The 24,452-nt window shown below is 45.9% G+C and overlaps 1 protein-coding gene across 4 annotated transcripts in view; it reads left to right on the top strand.

The window, feature by feature from the left end:
- Positions 1 to 24,452, top strand: part of LOC144690609 (endothelin-converting enzyme 1-like) — a 359,428-nt gene that overhangs the window by 179,297 nt on the left and 155,679 nt on the right. For 3 of the 4 annotated variants that reach the window (XM_078558277.1, XM_078558278.1, XM_078558279.1), the window contains exon 2: positions 4,868 to 4,951. In XM_078558277.1, coding sequence (XP_078414403.1) covers positions 4,868 to 4,951 — 84 coding nt within the window. Of the gene's footprint in view, positions 1 to 4,324; positions 4,952 to 24,452 lie in introns of those variants that run through there. The other variant, XM_078558276.1, reaches the window with a different exon arrangement.

Here is a 24,452-nt window from a genome sequence, read left to right as displayed (position 1 = left end):
CGGACCGTGATGACTTTACTGAGCCGTCTTCTTCCTTCAGGCTGCTGATCACAGAGCGCTCTCTGTGTACCTTTTGGAAGAAGAAACGTGAGCACGTCTCATCCTGCTCCACGGAGCGGACTCTGGAACGGAAGATGATCTTGGAGGCCTCCGAGGCAAAGTGCGAGGCTTGCTGGCTCTTCACCTCTTGGAGCTCCTCCTTGACATCGACCCCCATCGACTGCAGCCGGAGCAGATTCTGCATCTTTTTCTGGAGTCGGGACATTTCCCTCTGTTCCTTTCTAGCTTTCTGGGTGCCTTTGAGGATGAAAAACCTCTTGATGCTTCCCTTGATCGCTTCCCACCAGTGTGTCAGGGACTCAAAGAGGGGTTTCACGGTTCTCCAACCTTTGAAATCCCTCTTGAGCTCCTCAATGTTCTCTGGGGTCAGCAGTTGCACATTTAGCTTCCATGCCCCCCTGCCCACCCTCAGGTCCTTCTCCAAGTGGCAGTCCGCCAGTAGGAGGCAGTGGTCAGAGAAGAACACCGGCTTGACCTCGGTGGATCTGACTGTGAATGCACGGGACACAAACAGGAAGTCTATCCTGGAACGAATGGACCCGTCTGGCCGCGACCAGGTGTATCTACGCTGCGCTCCGTCTGCAGGGTTGCTGAAGACGTCGTGCAGCTTGGCATCCTTAACTGTTTCCATCAGGGATCTGGACGTAGCGTCCAATCTGCTGCCGGCCCTGCTGGATCGTCCAGCCGCATCGATGATGCAGTTGAAGTCACCGCCCAGAATGACCGGCCTGGAGGTCGCCAGCAGCAGTGGGAGCTGCTGAAAAACCTCCAGCCGCTCAGCCCCTTGTGCCGGGCCATACACGTTAATTAACCGGAGTGGAGCGTTCTTGTACATTACGTCTGCTACGAGGAGTCGCCCGCCCACCACCTCCTTAACCTCGGAGACGGTGAAGTTGCCTCCCCGCAGCAGAATACCCAGGCCGGAGGAACGAGAGTCGTTTCCGCCCGACCAGATCGATGGCCCATGGGACCACCATCGTGACCATTGCCTGTAGGAGCTGAGGTGCGGTATCGCACACTCCTGCAGAAACAACAGGTCAGCTTTGACCTTGGCTAGGTAGTCCAAGGTCGCAACACATCGCGTAGTAGATTTAATGCTACGCACATTTATGGATACAATCTTTAAACCCATTTTAAAGCATTTATTCTCCTACCAAACCCACTGTCTCTGAGAGTCCCAGACCTTTAGTCTGCTCCTTCATACCCGTAGTGAGCTCAAATTCCTTCACTTTGGATGGGCTGAGGTAGATCTCCTTGGCCGTGTTCTGCTCCAGTGGCATCTGGAGGTTCACGTAGAGAGCGGGTTTTGAGATGACCTTTGCTGGAGAAGCTTCTCCAAAACTCACCCCCTCTGGGGTGCTGCTGTACCCGGCTTCCTGGAGCTGGGGTGCGATGATTGCCTCACTGCTCCCAGATTCCAGGGGCTGTGGTGCACTGGTCTCCTCAGGTTGCAGGCAAAGTTGGGGTGCGCTGGTCTCCTTGTTGTCTCCAATTTTCTGGAGCTCGGGTGTCTCGTCCTCCAACGCCCTGGAGCTTTGCCGCCTCTTCTGTCGGTGCCGCCCTGGCACTTCATCATCCGAAGAGCTGCTGCCCTTGTCATCCGTGTCGGATGGGAGACGCCTCTTGCCGCTTCTCTGGGAAACGCCTTTGCTTCTTCTTCGCTCCCTCTTACTTTTCTTGTTCTTCACCGTCCGCCAGTCCCCCTGCTGCTTTTCCACTGCTGCCTCCTCCTCCATTGATTCGCTGTCCTGAGGACTGGGAGGTTCAGGGGGTAGTGCTGTTGATTGGCTCTCTGTTGCCTCAATCTCTTTCTCCACCTTGACTCTCTCTGTGTCCTCCTTTGTCCCGTTGAGCTCCCTGGGGGCCTTGGTGGTTGGAGTGACACGAAACATTTCTTCTGCTTCCCCCTGGTCGGCTTTGGCTGCCTGTGCGTAAGTACGGCAGCGTTTGGGGCAGGTCCTGTAGAGGTGACTTGCCTCGCCACACAGGTTGCAGCACTTGGCCTGTTTGCAGTCTTTTGTCTGGTGCCCTTCCTGTTTGCAGATCTTGCAGAGGGAGGCGCTGCAGTTGGCCGCCACATGACCAGCCTTGCCGCATGAGCGACAATGCTTGGGTTGCCCAGCGTAGACCAGGTAGCCATGGTTTCCCCCGATAGCGAAACTGGAAGGAGGGTGGAAAATGGCTCCCTTACCATCGGTCTTTAGCGTGACCTTAAACAGGCGTTTGCCTGTCCAGATCCCCAAGTCGTCTCGAATCTCGCTGCCGCTCCCCACCTTATCGAAGTACCTGGTGAGGAAGGTGACCACGTCGGCGACAGGGACGAAGGGGTTGTACACATGCACCATCACCACACGTTCCCGTTGCAACGGCAGAGAAAAGTGCGGCTCCGCCGTCAGGATCTTCATCTCCGGCAGGTCTCTCTTCTCCTCGAACACCCTCAGGAGCCGGACGCAGTCTGCCACCCGCTTGAACGTCACGTCAAAATAACCACCTTTGCGGGAGTCATGCAGGGTGAAGATCTCCGGAGCTTGGAAGCCGCACGCCTTCAACAGGATCCTCCTGGTGAAGAAGCCCCGATCCATAGGTGATCCTCCTTCGCTGTGGTTCACCGTGACTCGGACGGTGATAGGTAACCCACGGTATGGATTTGGATTGCGATTGGTTATAGCCCTTCCATCCCGACCTTGCCTTGGCAGGACCATGGTGTCGCCCCTGCAACACTTGATCTTAGCCAAAAAGCGTCGGCAGGTAATTCCACCATGAGGGCATCATAGCCACGTCTGATCCCATTCTTACCCAGTATCAAAAGCGACCACTTCTAGTAGAGGTGACTTTATGTTGTTGACACAGGACCCCAATCTGCATACTTAAAGAAGGACCCCAGCCCCGTCCTCCCCTCCCCAAACTGGTTTCTGGCAGGCGTCCCTCGTGCCTGTTCAGGAACTGAAGCAGCGAGATCGGTGTGGGTTAATCCACACGCTGGCCTGGTGGGCAGAGTGACACTCCAACCCACTTGGCTCCAGGTCATCGGAACGGCTTGCTGTCTCTTCTCGCGTTGCTGTCTACTGTGAAATATGTTACGTTCGCTTTAGACACAAAAGCTCTTCGGGGATTTAAGAGCACAGAGTGTTCTTTTAAAATGTGTAATGTATGTGCAAATACCTTGGAACAGCAAGTCCAGCTGCCCACCTACCACCAGGCCCACTCTCCCAAACAGTGAAAGAGAGACACAGGCCAAGCACTGTTCCTCCAGCATGTCCTGTTAACATGGGTGTGACCGGCGGGCCCGGGAGTGGTCGGGAAACGGACCGCCGACTGCGGTCAGCCCCCGACCGCGATTTCGTGCTGGCTGGCCAATTAACAGCCAGCCAGTGTAAAGCACGCTTATATGATCAGCGCTGCCTGGGTTGGGGGCAGGAGGAGGGTGAGCGCTGAAGTCAGCGCAGGTTTTGGGCAGCGCCGAATGAAAACTCCCTGAAGGCAGAAAGCCGCCTCCAGGAGCTGAAGAATTGCAAAAACATAAAGATTTTAAAAACCAGGAAGAAATGCCCATGCATCAGAATCAGTCACCCGAACATATGGATGGTGAAAATTGTGTGCAAACATTTTTATGTTTTTTAAATTAATATCAGAAACCTCATCACGCCCTTGGATGAGGTTTCCTGAAAAACGCAAAGGCCGCCTGGCCGATTTGCCCACCCGCCAACCGTAACGTTGGACAGGCAGCAAAAAACCCCAGTTAATTGCGCCGCTAATGGGCTTAATAACCCTCTTAATTGTCGGCGGGTGCGTTTCCGAGTTTAGTGCGCGCCTGCCGACCGAAATATCGCGCGTGTGCGCGATGGCATTGGGGTGCTCGCCCAACATAATCGCGCGCTATTTCACGCTCGAGTGTGCTGGACGCGCGCCCACACGCCAAGCAAAAAATTCTGCCCATGGTATCTTGGGCTGTCAGGGTGGAAATACAGGGTGAATATTAAATCCACATTAGGATGAGACAGTCCACTTCTGCAAACCCTCTCGGAATGTATATTGTACAGTCCTTTTTCAGTGTTGAGTGCTTGGGTTGCTGAAAGGGTTAAGCCAGTCCTTTTGATTCACCTGGGCAGCTGATTGGTGAGAATCTAATCTGACAGCCGATAGCTTGAAACATTCTGAGCGCAGGAGGGAAATCAGGGCACTTTAGGAATGTCTTAACAAGCTCCTCCCTCCAAACTACCACTGGGTTAACAACAGTCACAACAAATTTGTAAAGTAACAAAGGACTCCTGGCAAGCAAAGTAAGCTGTGTATGTTTGTATCTGAACAGGATACTTACTTTCTGAAGATCACCAGAGTGGCCCATGTGGGAATGCAGGAACAAGGAAGTCTTTTTTTTAAACTAACCTTTGTGTTTAAGCAGGGTTTTGAATGCAGAAGCACTTATCACAAATCACATTGTGAAATACCATGAAAGGAATCTAAATTACTCCTGCTTCCTGCTTCGAGGTGCTTTCAATCGACCTAGCTGCTGAGGGAGGTCTGGTTACCCCAAAAGGAAAGTGCTATTGCAGAAGAGAGAGTCTAGTGTAAGAAGGTTCTGAAAAGCTTTTGCGACCTGTGCTGATTCAATGTGTGCTTTCAAAGGCGTTGATTTGCTCAGGTGTGATTAGGCACACCAGCCATTGTGACAGGAGATGTGGTTTGCATAGGCTTCATAGTGTTGTTCTGGCCTCACCTGAGCTCATATATCATATGGAGGGCCCCCAGGGCCTGTATAAGAGAGATGGAAACACTCAGAGAGTCTGTTGTCCATTTGGCTCTTCAGATGTCGACCTACAAACGAGCCACCTTTGACGAGGATGACCTGATCGACTCCACTGTTGATGAAGTGTACCCAGAGGGCCACCAGGTAGGACATTTGAAATCTAGCTTTTGTAACAATGTTACTGCATGTTGTGCCCCTTTTAATTTCTGCATCCCAAATCTCTGTGCTCTTCCCAAACACTGAACCTACTTCCATTTAGACTAAAATCACTAATGTTTTTACCACATTGAAAACTCTTCTAGTCCCAATCTATCTCGCTTCCCTGAATCTCTTCATTTCCGCTTGATTTATTTTTCTCTTCGCTGGGGGGATGTATTGCTTCCATTTCCTCCACTTTTATTATCCTTTCCAACTAGGATGCCTGTACAGTTTGGGAACACGTGTACATCCACTGTCATTAGCACAGTGATTTTTTTTTTTAAAAATTCACAGGATTATGGATGTCACTGGCAAGCTCAGCCCTTGAGAGGGAGAGGGTGGTGGTGAACCACTTTCTTGAATACAACTGAATAACTTCCTAGAGCACTTCAGAGGGCAGTTAAGAGTCAACCATTTTCCCCATGGGTCTGGAGTTGTAGGCCAAACTGGCAGATTTCTTTCCCTATAAGGACATTAGCAATATGTTTTATGGTCACTATGGCTAACTTTCAGTTCTAGATATTTTTGTTGTCCAGATTTAATTTGAATTTAAATTCTGCCAGCTGCTGTGGTGGGATTTGAACCCATGTACCCCTCAGCATTAGCCTGGGCCTCTGGATTACTAGCCCAGTGACATTACCACTACACCACCACTTTGCCTACTTTCACAGTCTGGAGTTTACAATGCAATTTCAGTGACACAGGAGATTAACTTGGTTTCTGTTAAGGACACAGAGACTCTAAATGAATCCCCTCACCACTCCACCCTCACACCGCTCCACCCTATTCTTTCTTTCCAATGCCCTGGTGAGAGGTTGGGTTGGTGACGTCTTGCCCAAGGTGACTTCCCCTCAGGTTTGTTTTGCCCCCATTTCCTGTGTGCATTGGGAGTGAGGGACGCAGAACCCACAAGGCCTCAAGTCGGAACGTGAATGGGCATTCTGCCCATCCACACCAGGAAAGTTGTGGCTCTGTCGCTGGTGGTGGTGGGGGGTTTGAATTTAAGCCAAATGATCTGCCATTGTGGTGACCGCAGGAGTTTGCGTGTGTTGCAATCAGGAGCTTGTTATCAATCCATGACAACCATGAATCCCCTTTTTTTCCTTCCCTCCTATTTTCCCCTTTCCTGTCGCCTGAACACTCTGGCTGGATTTTTCATGAAAGACCCTAGACACTTCAGTGCTGGCCAACTAGCCAACTGGATGTGGCATCACAGCCATGCTGAACTCTGTTCTTATCGAGGCTCAAGCAACTTCCAGCAGGGGCCACTGGATAAATTTCAGGAGCAGGAACTCTAGCTGATTCTCCCGCTTTACCCCAAGCTCATGTGCGCTGAGTCCGATTGTATCACCAGCTCGGCTGTGATCTTCAGACATAGCACAGGTTAGGGATTGAATCTGGGTCTTCTTGGGCTTGTTTAACTCACCAACCCTTGGCAATTAAGCCACCTGGAGACCACGTGGTACTCTTTTTTAACTTAATAGTTAGGAAGATTTTTTTAAAATTGGGCTTGCATTGGTGACATCACAGAAACATTAATGCATTGAGCTGCCTGTGTTCCTAAAATTCTTCCCTCGTCCCATTCCAATTGGAGATGCCAAAAAGGGCGATGTACTTCACTGTCAAAGATAAATATATAAACCTTCTGACAATTTGTCACCAACGCAAGAGGTGATGAACTGAGAGGAGAAACTGAGTTCTCCTTGCTGCAACACTAACTTTCACAATGTGGTTAGACACATGTGAATGTGGGATCAGATTTTAAGGCTCTGAGGCAATTTTCTCAAGGAGTGAAAGTCTAGACAACTTGATGAGTTGAGGCAGTTCAACAGCAGCTTGAGGAAGAAAGGATAAATATTCCAAAATGCTGGAAATAGCCAGCAGGGCAGGCAACATCTGTGGAGTTGAAACTAGTGAACCTGATATGGAGTATGGAGTGCCGGATGGTGTTTAATCAAAATATGAGCTGCTGTTCCTTGAACTTTGGTTGAGATTACCTTAGCTTCGTTTGAAAGATATAGGAAGCCAAGGACAGGGAAATCAGGGAGTAGGGCAGAGAATTCAAAAGTCAGATGACCAGAAGCTTGGGTTTATGCAGACTGAATGGAGGCATTCAGCAAATCGGTCACTGAGTCTGTGTTTAGCTTCCCCACTGCAGAAGAAACTACATTGTGAGCGGTGAATTCGGTACACTAAGTCACTCTGTCACCTGAAAGGAGTGTTTGGGCTCTGCAAGGTGGGAAGGGAAGTGGTAAAAGGGCAACTGTTGCATCTCCTGTGCTCTCATGGGAAGGTGCAGTGGGAAGGGGACAGGGTGTTGGAGGTGACTGAAGAGGGGACCAGGATGTCGCAGAGGGAACCGTCCCTTCAGAATGATGAAATGGGAGGGGGAGATGTTAACTGTCGAACTCGTCGAATATGGAAGGCTGCAACGTGTCTCATTAGTAAGTGAGTTTCCACTTGGGACGCCCTAAATTGCAGCTGTTTTGAGAAATGTCCTTTGTTCCTAGAGTTTTTGCAGGTCGGAAGGTGATTAGAGGATAGGATAGATGATAATAGTTAAAAGGAGAATGGGACGATAGGAAAGCAATGACTGCTTGATACCCAGATGAGACTGCATTGGGCACTAGCATGTTGCTGAACCGAGCTAAAGGCATGGTAAGCAGCCATTTCAATAGAGTACTGGTTGACCACGGAATGCAGGTGGTTGAACAGCAACGTGAGATCTCAGAGCCTGCAGGCAATTTGACAGAGTGGCAAGACAACAAGGCAGCAAATAAGCAACTCACTAGAGAAACAATGTGACGGGGGAGCAGAGCGTTTGATAGAGATGAGGGATCACAGAATGTACTGGTAGGGAGCAGCAAGCATGGGCAGCTCAATAGAAGAACCAGACCCACATTGGCACTGCTCTGATCGAGGAGGTCTCGCCCAAGCAACCACCTCCTTTCAAGACCCTCCAATCAAATTGCTATTCAGAATTACAGCCCATTGTATAGCTACAGTCCGATAATTGTTCAATATACTTTTTTTTAATATGTTCTAATAACATTCTGCCATGGTTCAGTGGTGGCACTCTCTCCTCTATGTCAGACTCCTCTAAGTCCCACTCTATAGACGTTAGCACAAAATCCACGTTGACACTTTGGTGCAGTACTGAGGGGGTGCTTCATTGTCAGAGGTGCCACCTGTCAGATGGAATTAGAAACCCAAAATCTGCTTCCTCACAAATGTTTCCATGGCACTGTTCAAAGAGCAGGGGCAGTCTCCTGGTGGCCTGGCCAATATTTATCCTAAAACCAAAAGCACTAAAAAAACATTAACTGGCCGTTACCTCATTGTTGTTTGTGGGACTGTGCTATGCGTAAACTGGCTGCCATGTTTTCTTCATTGTGTGACAACACTTCAGAAGTACTTCACTAGCTGTAAATCACTTTGGGATGATCTGAGATCTTGAAAGGCACTATATAAATGCAAGTCCTTCCTTCCCTTCCCCTTTTCCCTATGCTTTCCTTTGCAAAACCTGGGCCGACACTGAACGCGGTACCCACACACTGCTACACAGTTAGAGGTGCCCAGTCTGTTTCAGGGGGGTATAAAAGACCCTGTGCTACTCTGTGAAGAGCAGGGGACGTGTCCTAGCCAAAAGCACCCAAAGCAGATGAACTAACTCATCCTTCGTCACATTGCTGTTTTTGAGGCCTAGTTGCCTACAAAACAGCAATGATTATATTTCTAAAATAATACATTGAAGTAAAGCGCACTCTGACATCTGAGGATGTGAAAGGGGCCATATAAATGCAAGGATATTTTGAATGTTTCCTTCAAGGGATATTACTGTTTCCTTTTAGACATCTCTGGGTTCCTTTAGCATGGCAGGTGGTGGAATGTGGGGCAAGGAAGCGGATCTGAAACAGCTTTCAGTAAATTTGACATAACACACTTGTTTTTATTTTTTTAAAAATAACTAGGGCTAGTCTCTAAACAGCATTAGCCCTAACCCTGTCATGTTCATTGTTCCCTGACTGACCTGTTATACTGGAGGCTTGGTGTGGGTGGTGCGGGGGAGGTGGAGGATTGCATCTAGCGTCCCTTAGTTCAAAATGCTAGCCATCAGCTTGGAGATTAATGATACCCTGACACTGAATCATCCCTATGGGCCTAATAAAATGACACTAACCATAAGTAATGTGAGTACAGACTCAGTAATGCCTTTCACCGCTACAGGAAGTACAAAGCATAGAAAAACAATGAGCATTCTGAAGATTGGGCATCAGTATTTCCGAGTGTTTATGCACTGGCTCCAGGCACAGACTAGGTGCCGAGAGACTAGGACACTGGCATTCAGTCAATCTAATCAGTCACAGTGAGCGGGAGAACAAGCCAATTTTTGCTACAAGCCTAGAAGCTTCAGATCGGATTTTTCCCCCTTTGCTGCACCGTTCTGTTTCTATTTAACAGTAAACGCCAAGCCAAGATTTGATGTTAACTGATAAAAAAAAATTAGGAGTTTTGGATGTGGTAAAGGGCACACATGTTGCAGGTTTCATCTTTTGACCTCTGTGAATTTTCCACCGAGCTGTTGAGCGAGTCAGTTAGGGGGCGACAGATCCATCAATTAATTCTGCTTTAATTTTTGTTAAAAAGAAGCCGTGCTACCATCTCCTTGCCAAGTTATTCGTTGTTCATCAATCAAGGTATGCAGTTTGTAATCTAAAATGTTTAAGCAAGTTGTGGCAAGGAGGGAAGGAGCTGTTCACCGGTATCTTGGAAGGCGGTCCCTTTCCAAAAATCTTATTAATTTTTAAAAACAGCCTAAAAATTGTGGACTCAAAATTGAATGTAATTCTGGGTTGCTGGCATCACAGAATCATATAACACAGAAGTCCATTTGGCCCATTGTGCCTGTGTCACCTATTTTAATGAATTATCCAGTTATCCCACTCTTCCCTTTCCCTTTAGCCTTGCAAATTATCTCCTTAAGCATTTATCCAATTCTCTTTTCAAAGTTATGATGGAAGTGCTTCCACCACCTCCTTAAATCGTCCGTTCAAATTCATAACTTGCAATATAAAAAGTAATTATTTCCCTCTCCTCTCCAATTCTCTTACTATAATCTTAAATCTGTGTCCTCTGGTTCCTAATCCTCTCTAGCCTGTGAAATGAGCTTTTCCCTGTTTATTCCATCAAAATCCCTCATAATTTTGACCACCTCTGAAATCTACTCCAATCTATTCTGCCCTGAGAAGAACAATCTTTGTTTCCCCTGTCTCTGCCTCATTGAACTTCTACATCCCTGTTATTCCAGTAAATCTCCCCTGCACAGTCTCCAAAGTTAGGATTTTTAGGATGGCAGGGTTTCCCATCCCGTCATCCAAGTCGACGGAGAACAAACCCTGCTGATGCTACCTGCCCCACGGCCATTTAACGCTCCAACTTGGCTGGAGGCAGGACTACTGCCCCTCACTCGGGAGGAAGCCCGGCCTCAGAGTTGCTGGCCAATCTGATTGGCCGGCAGCTCTCTGGTCCCTGCAGTGCCAGAAGCTGCAGTGGGCAGGACTGGGACTGCAAGCGTTCCCCGGAGCCCAAGTCCTGGGAGCCTGGGACCAGATAAGCTTTGGGGATCTCAAGAAAGGGAGGGGAGGTGAGGCCCAAGAGGGTGGGCAGAAGGGGGTGTGGGTGTATTCCTGGAGAGGGAGAACCTGCAGGGGCCAGTCCTTTTGAGGGTCGTGTCCAGTGTTAACAGGAGGCTGCTGATAGAGGCTGCCCCTCCCACCCGAAGCCTGAAAATGGTTACATTTTGGGCTTCACTCCTGCCCCTGAACTCCTCCTGCTAGCCTGAAAATTGAGGCCGGGTGGAAAACTGCCCTTAAGTCGTCACTAATTGGCCACTTAAGGGCCCCAATTGGGGCAAGGGTGGGCCAGGCAACCTAGGCCTCGCCCATCCCAGTGTAAAATTGCAGAGAGGTCAGGGCGGGCGGGAGTCCAGTGGAAGGCTACCCACCACCCCACCCCCACCCCTGGCCTATAAATCTACTGGCAAAGGAACATAAAATTCTGCCTCAAGACGTTGACATCTGTCCTAAAGTGTGGTGCCAAAATTATACACAATGGGGTGAATTTTAACTCCCCCAAAACTGGTGGGTTGGGGTTTTGGCAAGATGTTAAAATTTTTAAAATGGAAGAACCAAACTAAGTTTACTAGGCCTCTGGAAACCCAACAGCTCCAGGGAAAGGACAAGTGCCTTTACAGCATAGCTTGTGTGGGCCAGGGAGAAACAAGCATGCCTGCTTCCTCAAGTTTACCTCCTTCCTTTGGATAAGAAGGCCCTGAGGGTCTGTGATCAGATCTCCTGCTTCTACATTTGGAAGGGCAGCCGCAGGCTCCCTTGCCTTGGGCTGTAGCCTGCTCTGGAGTATTGCCTGCCTGATTGGAAGCCGAGATTGTCAATCAGCTGTGAGGCAATGGCGTAGTGGTATTATTGCTGGGTTAGTAATCCAGAGACCCAGGGTAATGCTCTGGCGACCCGGGTTCAAATCCCACCATGGCAGATAGTAGAATTTTGAATTCAATAAAAATCTGGAATTAAAAAGTCTGGAATTAAAAAGATGATTGTTGTAAAAACCCATCTGGCTCACTAATGTCCTTTAGGGAAAGAAATCTGTCAACTTTACCTAGGGATGGGCAATAAATGCTGGCCCAGCCAGTGAAGCCCACATCAATGAATAAAAGAAAATCTGTTTGGCGGCAAAACTGGATTTCTGCGTTTCGTGTCTGAAACTCCCTTTCAATATAGGGCACTCAGTGTTTTCATCAAGCAAGACTGCCTTGCTTTTGTACTCTCAATACTCTCAAGTATTGATGAAACGTGTAATTTGTGCTTTGGTCCACATGTTCCTGTCACCTTAGTACCTTCAAGGTTTAGTGTACTAAGCAACAAATAATGAAATATGTCTGGGGATCGCGTGCAGTTCAGGTGACAACCCTCTGTGTTCCGGACCCTTGAAGACAATTTACATACTTACTGAGTTTGTGCACTGAGATTGCAGTGGAACACTTGACCTGATTATTGTGTCCGTACAGACTCCGACAAGTTGCCATGTTATCAGAGTGACATTGTTGTTCCTGAACTGATCACATTGTTCCGTTTTAAACCTGGGCCCGGGACATTGGGTGTGTATCAGAGAAGAGCTGCTCAGCCCCTGAACCCTTGCCCTGCATGCTGTGGCATATCGGTTGTTTGTTCTGTAAAATTCCAGTCAGAGGTTGTTCTATTACTCACTTTTGACCTGCAAATGACTTCAATTCATTGTGCTCTTCTATTGTTCTCTGACGCCATGGTACAATATTTGAAATATTTGAAAGCTGCAGTACTGGGCAATGACCCTAAATGGTATTGGTTTGTGGTATAATTACTACTCACATTAAGTTGCTACTTTGCCACTCAAGCTTGAAAACTTCAGTCAATGTTTTTTTTTTGCCTTTGCCCCTTCTGAGCTCATCCGTTACCACCAAAGGCACTGGCCATCAACTCAATGCAATGATGTGTGCTACCAGGAAAATAAGCCAAAGGAGCCCTGAACTGTGCACTGTAGATGTGCCATGATAAGTTTTGTAAAATTTCTGGCCCCATATCCTGGGATATTTGTTAAGCATCTATTGGATAATACTACGGCACTGTAGTTGGTGTTTTCTGCCCGGTCCACTGACTAAATTTCTTATTGACTAGGAACTTAATGCATTTTCCGCTCTTACTCTGAATAGACACATGAACATCAAGGCCTAGGCATCTGTTCACACAGCCTCATGATACCAGTGTGCGCATTACCAAATGGAAGCGTGCTACCTGTCATTATTGAGTAAGGACAGAAAACAGGTGTCATTTATCCATGCCAGAAATGGGCATTAATCCCATTACATATGCAAAATGAGCCTCTGCAAAATATGCAAATAAAGTAAAAACAGAATTACCTGGAAAAACTCAGCAGGTCTGGCAGCATCGGTGGAGAAGAAAACAGTTGACGTTTCGAGTCCTCATGACCCTTCGGCAGAACTGAGTATAGTTAGGAGAGAGGTGAAATATAAATGGTTCACTAATGCCTTTTAGAGAAGGAAATCTGCCGCCCTCACCTGGTCTGGTCTAGGTGCGACTTCAGATCCACAGCAATGTGCTTGCCTCTGAAATGACCTAGCAAGCTGCTCAGTTCAAGGGCAATTAGGGATGGGCAACAAATGCTGGCTTTGCCAGTGACACCCACATCCCATGAAAGAATTAAATTTGCTGGCAACAAACATGGGAAAAGTGCACGTGGGTATTTGCCAATTGAAGAGAGTGATGCATAGGTAAAAATGGAATGGAACCACTGGGAGCAGGAGGGTCCTCTTTTAGAGGGGTAACACCAATGGTCTCCTCACCTCTAACATGGCCCAATCCACCAGGCTAAAGGAGTTGGTTCCTGGCAGCCATCATCAGTACTGTGAGAGGTTTCACAGCAATCGCTATGAAACTTGCCTGTCCCAGTAGCAAGAAAATTCCTTAGCCTGGAGTGAGTAAAATCAACTGACGTCATTAAAGCCCTTGACTGTAACGCAAACGTGTGAAGTGTCTGAAGTGAAATGGAAGCTCCCCTCAGATGTTAGGGTGTGAATTCTTTCTGCCCTCCACGCTGGCACTAGAATCCAGTCCCAGAATCGCTGGGCTTTCCTAAACCGGGATATTTATGTGGTCTAGGGGCATCTCTGGCAGGGCCTTGTGCCAATGGTAGGGGCAGTCACAAACCACAGATCCAAGATGGCATCTTGTGTCTTTGATGCCTGGGCCTTCTGATCCCCATCGGCAGCTGGAAGTTCCTGATGAAATTTAAGATACCGAGGTGTGCGTTTATTTTTTAAAGAGTTTTGTTGGTGCTGACCTGAACGCCTTCAGTCTACTCCCGGGATCCCTGAAGACCTTTTCCTCATAGGGGTCTCTGGAAAATCGTATCTTTTGGGTACCCCTGGTCGTGAGACACCCAACTAATGTTTACATCCAAGTGAGAGGCAGGAGCTCCCCTCCACCTCACTCCGTGTGGCCTGCTTAGGCCAAGCTTCACCTTCCCCTGAAACCCCAGACCACCAATGAAAAGGGGCACTGCCCCTCTCTGCTGACCTTTGCCCTGTTGCAGACAGGCTGCACCCCAAGTGCGAAGGTCAGGAAAATCCACCCCATAGATTTTGTTTCAAATTTCACTTGATAGATGCATGGTGAAATATTAAAAGGATCCCTTATGAAGTCAGTGACATTTTTGCTTCTTCCATTTAACATTCTTGTTATGAAAAGAGTATATGTATTGCAGCCAGTGTCGTACAGCACAGTAACGCCAAGTTCCTGCTGAATAATATTAGAACTGGGATCATTACGATGTGCTACCTGCTTTTTGACTGAAAGAAATAAAAACTTGCATGACCACAGGACATCCAAAACAGGTTCATAGTCAATGAAGTACTTTTGAAATGCAGTCACTGTTGTAATGACTAAAAACATACTCCACACAGCAAGCTCTCTAAAACTGCAATAAGATAAATAGTCACCTGGTAGTACAGAACTTGAGTATTGCTGGAAAAAGAGACATGCTGTTGAAGCTTTTCAACTTGCATCCATCAGGACAGATTCGCAAACATACCAAATCTAAAGGGAACAACAATTTATTCTACAGGAGAAGAGGGTGCTGATTTGCAAGAGGACTCTAATTGGTAGAGTTGTTGACATGGAGAATGCACCAGGGAATTGCAGTTCCTCAAGCTTTTCTTTAGTTGAGAAAGGCTCAATGCGTGGACATGATCTTTCTGTTAACCTCTGATCCGAAGCTGCTGCTCGTGTCTTTGACACCTGGGCCTTCTGATCTCCATTGCCAGCTGGAAGATCCTGATTGAATTTAAGATCCCGAGGTGTGCATTTGTTTTTTTTTAAAGTTTAACAGATAGTGCATGTCCACACATTGTGCCTTTTTCAACTAAACTAAAGTTTGGAGGACAGCCATTCCCAGGTTCATTCCCCATGGCAATACCTTGACAAATCAGAATCAACGTGTTTGGCTTGAATTTAAACAAAATCTTGGCAGTTAACCATTCCCTGGTGCATTCTCCATGGCAACACCTCTACCAATCAGAGTCCTCTTGCCAACCAATCAGCACCCTCTTCTCATGCAGTGTAAATTGCTGTTCTGTTTAGATGTGGCATTCTTGCGAATCTGCCCTGATGAGTGCGAGACGAAAAGCTTTCACAGCATGTCTCTTTCTTTGTCAGCAATAATAAGATAAATGACTTTTTTAGTGATTTTGATTGAGGGTTAAATATTGGTCAGATCACCAGGGAGAACTTTGCTGCTCCTTTTCGAACGTCACCGTGGGATCTTTTATAACCACCTGGGGGAGGGGGGGTTTTAATGTTTTATCTGAAAGACTGCACCTGCGGCAGTGCAGCACTCCCTCAGTGCTACACTGAAGAGTCAGCCTAGATTGTGCACTCGAGTGGAATTTGAAACTGCGGCCTTCTGACTCAGAGGTCAGGGTACTGGGAGGACTCCCCTGCTCGGTTTCAAAAAGCTCCATGGAATCTATTGGCTACAGTAATCATGGATGACTTTAATCTGTATATAGACTGGGCAAACCAAATTAGCAATAATACTGTGGAGGATGAATTCCTGGGGTGTGTACGCGATGGTTTTCTTAGACCAGTGTCGAGGAACTGACTAGGGATCAGGCTACCCTATATTTGGTATTGTGCATTGAGAAGGGGTTAATTAATAATCTTGTTATGTGGGGTCCTTTGGGATGGTATTATATCCAAAGAGGAGTCATACAAAATTGCTAGAAAAAGTAGTAAGCCTGAGGATTGGGTGCAGTTTAGAATTCAGCAATGGAGGACCAAGAAATTGATTAAGAGGGGAAAAATAGAGTATGAGAGTAAATTTGCAAGAACAGAAAAGCAGACTGTAAAAGCTTTTATATGTGTATAAAAAGAAAAAGGTCAGTGAAGACAACTGTAGGTCCCTTACAATTCGAAACAGGAGAATTTATAATGGAGAACAAGGAAATGGCAAAACAATTAAACAACTACTTTAGGTCTGTCTTCATGGAGGAAGACACAAATAAATTCCCACAAATACTCGGCAACCAAGGGCCTAGTGAGAAGGAGGAACTGAAGGAAATCAATATTACTAAAACAATAGTACTGGAGAAATTAATGGGACTGAAGGCCGATAAATCCTCAGAGCCTGATAATCTACATCCCAGGGTACTAAAGGAGGTGGCCATGGAAATAATGGATGCATTGATTGTCATCTCCAAAATTCTGTAGATTCTGGAACAGTCCCAGCAGATTGGATGGAGGGTGGCAAATGTAACCGCACTGTTAAAGGAGGGAGGGAGAAAACAGTGAATTACAGACTGGTAAGCCTAACATCAGTAGTAGGGAAAATTCTAGAGCCTATTATAAAGGATGTGATAACAGGACACTTAGAAAATATCAATAGGATTAGACAAAGTCAGCATGGATTTATGAAAGAGAAATCGTGTTTAACAAACCTACTGGAATTTTTTGAAGACATAACTAATAGAATAGATGAGGCAAAACCAGTGGATGATGTGTATTTGGATTTTCAGAAAGCTTTTGATAAAGTCCCATGTAAGAGGTTAGTGTGCAAAATTAAAGCACAAGGGATTGGGGGTGATATATTGGCATGGATTGAGAACTGGTTAGCAGACAGGAAGCAGAGTAGGAATAAATGGTTTTTTTTCGGAGTGGCAGGCAGTGACTAGTGGGGTTCCGCAGGGATCAGTGCTTGGGCCCCAGATATTCACAATATACATTAATGATTTGGATGAGGGAACCACATGTAATATTTCCAAGTTTGCTGATGACATGGAACTTGGTGGGAATGTGAGTGGTGAGGAGGATGTTAAGAGGCTTCAAGGCAATTTAGACATGTTGAGCAAATGGATGGCAGATGCAGTATAACGAGGATAAATTCTTTTTTTATTCATTCATGGGATGTGGGCGTTGCTGGCCAGGCCAGCATGTATTGCCTGTCCCCTAATTGCCCTTTAAAAGTCAACCACATTGCTATGGGTCTGGAGTCACATGTAGGCCAGCAGCAGATTTCCTTCCCTAAAGGGCATCCAGATGGGTTTTTACAACAATCGACAGTGGTTTCATCATTAGACTTAATTCCAGATTTTTATTGGCAGGCTTCGAACTCGGGTCCCCGGAGCATTACCCTGGGTCTCTGGATTAGTAGTCCAGTGACAATACCACTATGCTATCGTCTCCCCTAAGTGTGAAGTTATTCACTTCGATATGAAAAGCAGAATGGCAGAGTACCACTAAATGGCGATAAATAAGGAAATGTTGATGTACAAAGGGACCTGAGTGTCTTTGTACACCAATCACTGAAAGCAAGCATGCAGATGCAGCAAGCAGTTAAGAAGGCAAATGGTTTGTTGGCCTTCGTTGTGAGAGGAGTTGAGTACAGGAGCAAGGATGTCTGACTGCAGCTATACAGGACCTTTGTGAGACCACATCTGGAGCATTGTACATAAGAGTATAAGAAATAGGAGCAGGAGTAGGCCATTCAGCCCCACAAGCCTGCCCAGCCGTTCAATAAAATCATGGCTGATCTAGCCCAGGCCTCAACTCCTCTTTCGTGCTAGCTCCTCATAGTCCTCATCTCCCCGATATTTCAAAAATCTATCTACCTCCTCTTTAAATACTTTCAGTGATCTAGCCTCCACAACTCTGGGGTGGAGAATTCCAGGTACTCACTATCCTCTTAGAGAAGAAATTCCTTCGCATCTCAGTTTTAAATGAGCGTCCCCTTATTCTGTAACTACATCCTCTAGTTCGAGATTCCCCCACTAGTGGAAACATTTTCTCAACATCTACCCTGTTAAGCCTCTTCAGAATCTTGTACCTTCTAATAAGATCACCCCTCATTCTTCTAAACTCTAATGAATAAAGGCCTAACCTGTTTAGCCGTTCTTGATAAGTCAATCCCAGGAATCAGCCTAGTGAATCTCTTTTGGACTGCCTCCAATGCCAGTATATCCTTTCTTAAATACGGGGACCAAAACTGTACACAGTACTCCAGGTGCGGCCTCACTAACATCCTGTACAGTTGTAACAAGATTTGCCTATTTTTAAACTCCAACCCCCTAGCAACACAGGCCAAAATTCCATTTGCCTTCTTAATTATTTGCTGCACCTGCATGTTAACTTTTTGTGTTTTATGCACAAAACACCCACATCCCTCTGTGCTGCATTTTTTTGGAGTCTCCCTCCATTTAAATAATAGTCTGCCTTTCAATTCTTCCTACCAAAGTGCATGACCTTGAACTTTCCTACATTAAACTCCATCTGCCAAGTTTTTGCCCACTCACTCAACCTATCTATATCCCCTTGCAGATTCCTTATGTCCTCATCACAACATGCCCTCCCACCTATTTTTGTGTCATGAGAAAATTTGGATACATTACACTCTGCCCCCTCCTGCAAGTCATGAATACAGATAGTAAATAATTGAGGCTCTGGGGACTGATCCTTGTGGCACTCCACTAGTTGCGTCTTTCCAACCTGAAGAAGATCCATTAATCCAGACTCCTGTCTTCTGTGTGTTAACCAATCCTCAATCCATGCTAATACATTACCTCCAATACATTGAGCTCCTATCTTGTGCAATAACCTTTTATGTGGCACCTTATCAATTGCCTTCTGGAAATCCAAATACATTACATCTGCCGGCTCCCCTTTGTCAACTCTGTTTGTTATACCCTCAAAGAACTCTAGCAAATTTGTCAAACATGATTTCCCTTTCACAAAACTATGTTGACTCTGTTTGATTGCATTAATCTTTTCTAAATGTCCTGCTACTTCCTTAATAATGGACTCTAGCATTTTCCCAATGGCTGATGTTCGGCTGACTGGCCTATAGTTTCCTACTTTTTGTCTCCCTCACTTCTTGAATAGGGGCGTCACATTAGCGGTTTTCCAATCCGCTGGGACCCTCCCGGAATCCAGTGAACTCTGGAATATTTCGACCAAAGCCTCCGCTATCTCTGCAGCCACTTCCTTTAAAACCCTTGGATGCAGGCCATCAAGTCCTGGCGACTTGTCTGCCTTTGGCCCCATTAGTTTGTCAAATACTTTGTCCCTCGTGATAGGGACTGTTACAAGATCTTTCCTCCCGTTAGCTCCTTGCTTATCTGATATCTTTGGAATTTTTATAGTGTCCTCCACCGTAAAGACCGATGCAAAATAATAGTTTAAATTATCTGCTATTTCCCTGTTCCTCGTTATCAATTCTCCAGTCGCATCCTCCAAGAGTCCCACACTCACTTTAGCTACTCTCTTTTTATATACCAGTAGAAGCTCTTGCTGTTTGTTTTAATATTCCCTGCCAATTTACTTTCATAATCAATTTTCTCCCTCTTTATTAGCTTTTTACTCATCTGCTGCTGGTTCCTAAAAAAATTCCCAATCCTCTGGCCTACCACTAGTTTTCGCCACTTTCTATGCCTTAGTTTTTGATTGGATACTCTCCTTGACTGCCTTGTTAACTACGGGTGGTTCATCCTTCTCATCGAGTCCTTCTTTTTGACTGGGATAAATTTTTACTGAGTGTTATGAAATGTCTGCTTAAATGTCTACCACTGCTCATCCACTGACCTCCCCCTTAGTCTATTTTCCCAGCCCACTTTAGATAAGTCTTGCTTCATACCTCCGCAATTGCCCTTATTTAAGTTGAGGAAACTGGTTTTAGACCCAAGTTGCTCGTCCTCAAACTGACTTTGAAATTCTACCATGTTGTGATCGCTACCCTCTAGAGGATCCTTAATTATGATATCTGTTATTAATCACACCTCATTACACGTTACTAGATCTAAAATAGCCTTTTCCCAGGTAGGTTCTTAATGTATTGCTCTAAGAAGCAATCCCTGATGCACTCTACAAATTCGTCTTCCATGTTATCCCTGCCAATCTGATTTGTCCAGTCAATATGCAGATTAAAATCATCCATAACAATTTAGCGCCCTTCTTACCTGCCTCCGTTATTTCCCGGTTTATATTTTGTCCTGCAGTGAGGCAACTTTTCGGGGGCCTATACCCTTGAGTATTGAGTTCCCAGTCTTGGTTGCCCTGGTACCACGTCTCTGTTATAGCTATCAAGTCACATCCATTTATTTCTATTTGTGCCGTCAACTGATCTATCTTGTTACAAATGCTGTGTGCATTTAGATAAAGAGCCTTGAGCTTTGACTTTTTACCATTGTTACTCATTCTGGTTCTAACTTCTGCTGCACTCTGCTACTTATATTTTCTGCCCCTTCCTGTCACACTTTGATTATCGTTCGCCTCTTCACTGCCCTGCACCGCTGCTCTCTCATTTCTTTTTGATTTTTTAAAACTTCCCTTCAATTGAACCCTCCCCCCGCTAATTAGTTTAAAGTCCTATCAACAACCCTAGATATACGATTTGCCAGGACACTGATCCCAGCATGGTTCAAATGAAGCCTGTCCCAACGGAACAGTTCTCTCCTTCCCCAGCACTGGTGCCAATGTCCCATGAATCAGAACCCATTTCTCCCACACCAATCTTTGAGCCACGCATTTACTTCTCTAATATTATTTACCCTATGCCAATTTGCTCGTCACTCAGGTAGTAATCCAGAGATTATTATCTTTGCTAAATTTTTAATTTAGCCCCGAGCTGCTCGTAGTCCCTCAGCAGAACATTTTTCCTAGTCCTACCGATGTCATTGGTATCTATGTGGACCACGACAACTGGATTCTTCCCCTCCCACTCCCAAGTTCCTCTCCAGCCCAGAAGAGTTGTCCATAACCTTGGCACCAGTTAGGCAATGCAGCCTTCGGGACTCTCTGTCTTTGCTGTCGAGAACAGTATCTATTCCCCTAACTATGCTATCCACTATTACTACTACATTTCTCTTTTCTGCCACCACTTGAATGGTGCTCTGGCTACTGTGCTATGGTCAGTTCACTCATCCTCCCTGCAGTCTGTGACCTCATGCACACCAGGAGCAAGAACCTCATACCTATTGGACAAAGGCCCTGGCTGAGGTTCCTCCAAAGCTACGTTCTGGATCCCCATACCTGCCTCACTCACAGTCACACCCTCCTGTCTCTGACCATAGTCCAAATTTGATGTAATTAATCTAAGGGATGTGACAATCTCCTGAAACAGTGCCCAGGTAACTCTCCCCTTCTCTGATGTGTTGCCTGATTGTATGCAGTTTTGGTTTCCTTACCTAAGAAAGGATATATTTGCCATAGAGAGAGTGCAGTGAAGGTTCACCAGACTGATTCTTAGGATGGCAGAATTGTCGAATGAGGAGAGATTGGGCTGGCTGTATTCACTAGAGTTTAGAAGAATTGAAACGTATAAAATTCTGAAAGGGACGGACAAACTGGATGCAAAAAAATGATGTTTCCTCTGGCTGGGTATCTAGAACAAGGGGTCACAGTCTCAGGATATGGGGTAAGCCATTTAGGACTGAGATGAGGAGAAACTTATTCACTGATCCACAGAAGGCTGTGGAGGCCAAGTCACACTGAATATATTTAAGTAGGAAATAGATTTCTAGACTCTAAATACATCAAGGGGTATGGAGAGCGAAGGGGAGTGTGGATTTGTGATAGAGGATCAGCGATGATCATAATGAATGGAGCAGGCTCGAAGGGCCAGGTGACCTACTCCTCCTATTTTTTATGTTTCTAAATAGAAGTTCGTCTGTTCTACTTTTTCTTTAAAACAATGAGTAGACAGACTTTTCATAGCATCTAGTGATATCAAGTCAAGTATCGAGTGTAGTGCAGAGCTAAATAAGGAAGTAATGAATTTGAGCTGCAGGTCAGATGGAGGCTAAGATTTACATATGTATAGACAGGTGCTGTGGTATTGCGCCTGAGGGTTACAGTTTATTTCTGTTGGAAACGATTTTACTGAGTTCAGAAACATTGAGGTATTTTCTTGCGTTACAGTAATTTACATTGCTCATGAGTTTACATCAGTGTGAGGCTTTGTGAGGGAATCAGTGAAGTACTTTGGAAACGTAGTTGTTGTTGGAATGTCGGTAAATATTTATATGACCCAGAGCAGGAAGTCTTAGCAATTTTGGGACTGAATACATTGGTCTAGTGTGGAGTAAATGGTGAAACCAGCATCCATTTTGATGCCTACACAATGTCCAAGACACCTTAGGTGCCCCACTTTGTTACAAGCAAAAAGAAAGACGGGCATTTTGTGCGAGTTTCTTCTGAACTGACGGCAATTACCCTCTAGATGACCTTAGAAAGGTGCAGTAATTACACCTTATCACCTCATTGTAGAGCTAGATAAAACAGAGAGGATAGAGAGCCACATATCCAAGTTTTCTGCTGGAATAAAGGTAAGTGGCATTGTAAACTCTGTAGATGGAAGCATAAAATGACGAAGATATTAATAGAGTGAATGGGAGAAACTGTGGCAACTGGGTCACTGTTTAAAAATAAGGCTTTGCTCATTTAAGACAGATAGGAGAATTTTTTTTCTGAGGGTCATGAGTCTTTGGAACTCTCTTCCTCAAGAGGCATTGGAAGCAGAGTCTTTGAATATTTTAAGGCAGGGCTAGATAGGTTATTGATAAACAATGGGGTGAAAGGTTATCGGTGGTAGGTGGGAATGTGTAATTGAGGTTACAACCGTATCAGCCGTGATCTTATTGAATGGCAGAGCAGGGGTGAGGGGCTGAGTGGCCTACTCCTGCTCCAAATTCCTACATATGTTTGTAAATGGATTTCAATATAGATAAATGAGAGGTCATCCGCCTTCTATCTTGAAAAGATAGAGCAAGAGACTTTCTTAATGGTGGAAAGCTAGAAAGAGTGGGGGCCCAAAGAAACTTAGGGGGTCCAGGTGTAAAGACTGGTAAATTGTCATGAATGTACAGAAAATAATTAAAAGGATAATGGAATGCTGGCCTTTATATCTCGAGGACTAAAATACAAGGGAGTGGGAGTTATTATACATTAGACAAAAGATTAGACCACACCTGGAGTATTGTATTTAGCTCTTGGCATCATGCCTTAAAAAGGACAGATGAGCCTTGGAGGGAGTGTAGTGTAGAATTAGCACAATGATTCCTGGACTCCCAATGGTTACGTTTTTTGTTGATGGCACTTTCCAAATTTGACCTCTGTCATCTAGAGGAACAAGGGAAGGAGATGCTTGGGAACACTACCACCTGCGAGTTCTTCTCCATGCCACAAGCCATCCTGACTTGGAACTCTATTGCATGTTCCTCCGCAGTCACTGGTTCAGAATTCTACAACCCCCTTCCTAATAGCACTACCTTCTCAAGGTCAGTTAGGGATGGACAATAAATGCTGGCCCTGCTAGGATTGTATTCCCTAGAATATAGAAGGTTAAGGGCTGAGTTGATCAAAATTTTCAAGATGTTTAAGGGAACTGATGGGGTAGATGGAGAAAAGCCACCCCACCCCCCCACCCTTGGGAATCTATGAAGAGGGGACATAACCTTAAGGTTAGAGGCAAGCCATTCATGAGTGAAGTTGAGAAACACCTGCATGCATGAGGGGTCTGGACAGGGTCGATAGGGAGAAACTGTTGCCATTGGCAGAAGGGTCAAGAACCAGAGGATACCTGACTCTCCAAAGCCTGTGCACCATCTACAAGGCACAAGTCAGGAGTGTGATGAAATACCCCCCACTTTCCTGGATGAGTGCAGCTCCCAAAACACTCAAGAAGCTCAACACTGTCCAGGACAAAGCAGCCCACTTGATTGGCACCCCATACACAAACATTCACTCCCTCCACCACCTACGCACAGTAGCAGCAGTGTGTACCATCTACAAGATGCACACAGGAATTCATCAAGGCTCCTTAGACAGCACCTTCCAAATCCACGACCACTACCATCTAGAAGGGCAAGGGCAGCAGGTAGATGGGAACACCACCATCTGGAAGTTCCCCTCCAAGTCACTCACCATCCTGACTTGGAAATATATCGCAGTTCCTTCACTGTCGCTGAGTCAAAATCCTGGAACTCCCTCCCTAACAGCACTGTGGGTGTACCTACACCACATGGACTGCAGCGGTTCAAGAAGGCAGCTCACCACCACCTTCTCAAGGGCTACTAGGGATGGGCAATAAATGCTGGCCCAGCCAGCGAAGCCCACATACCGTGAATGAATTTTTAAAATATATATATTCCTTGATGTGTGCTGTGTAGTTCTTTAACAGGGGCTCTCTTCTGTTTGGAGGAACTGTCACTCATGCTCCCCACAGTAAGATGCCATCCTGGCTGGTTATTTCATGTCTTCTATTGAAGTACAGTTTCATTTCATCAGATACGGGCTCTTGTGACCAACCATGAAGCACTTTTTCTCGTACT

This window comes from Cetorhinus maximus, chromosome 15 (assembly GCF_964194155.1).
Source record: "Cetorhinus maximus chromosome 15, sCetMax3.hap1.1, whole genome shotgun sequence".
Classification (NCBI taxonomy): Eukaryota; Metazoa; Chordata; class Chondrichthyes; order Lamniformes; family Cetorhinidae; genus Cetorhinus; species Cetorhinus maximus.
The sequence above is the reverse complement of the archived record's forward strand: the minus strand, read 5'-3'. Positions and strand labels throughout refer to the sequence as shown.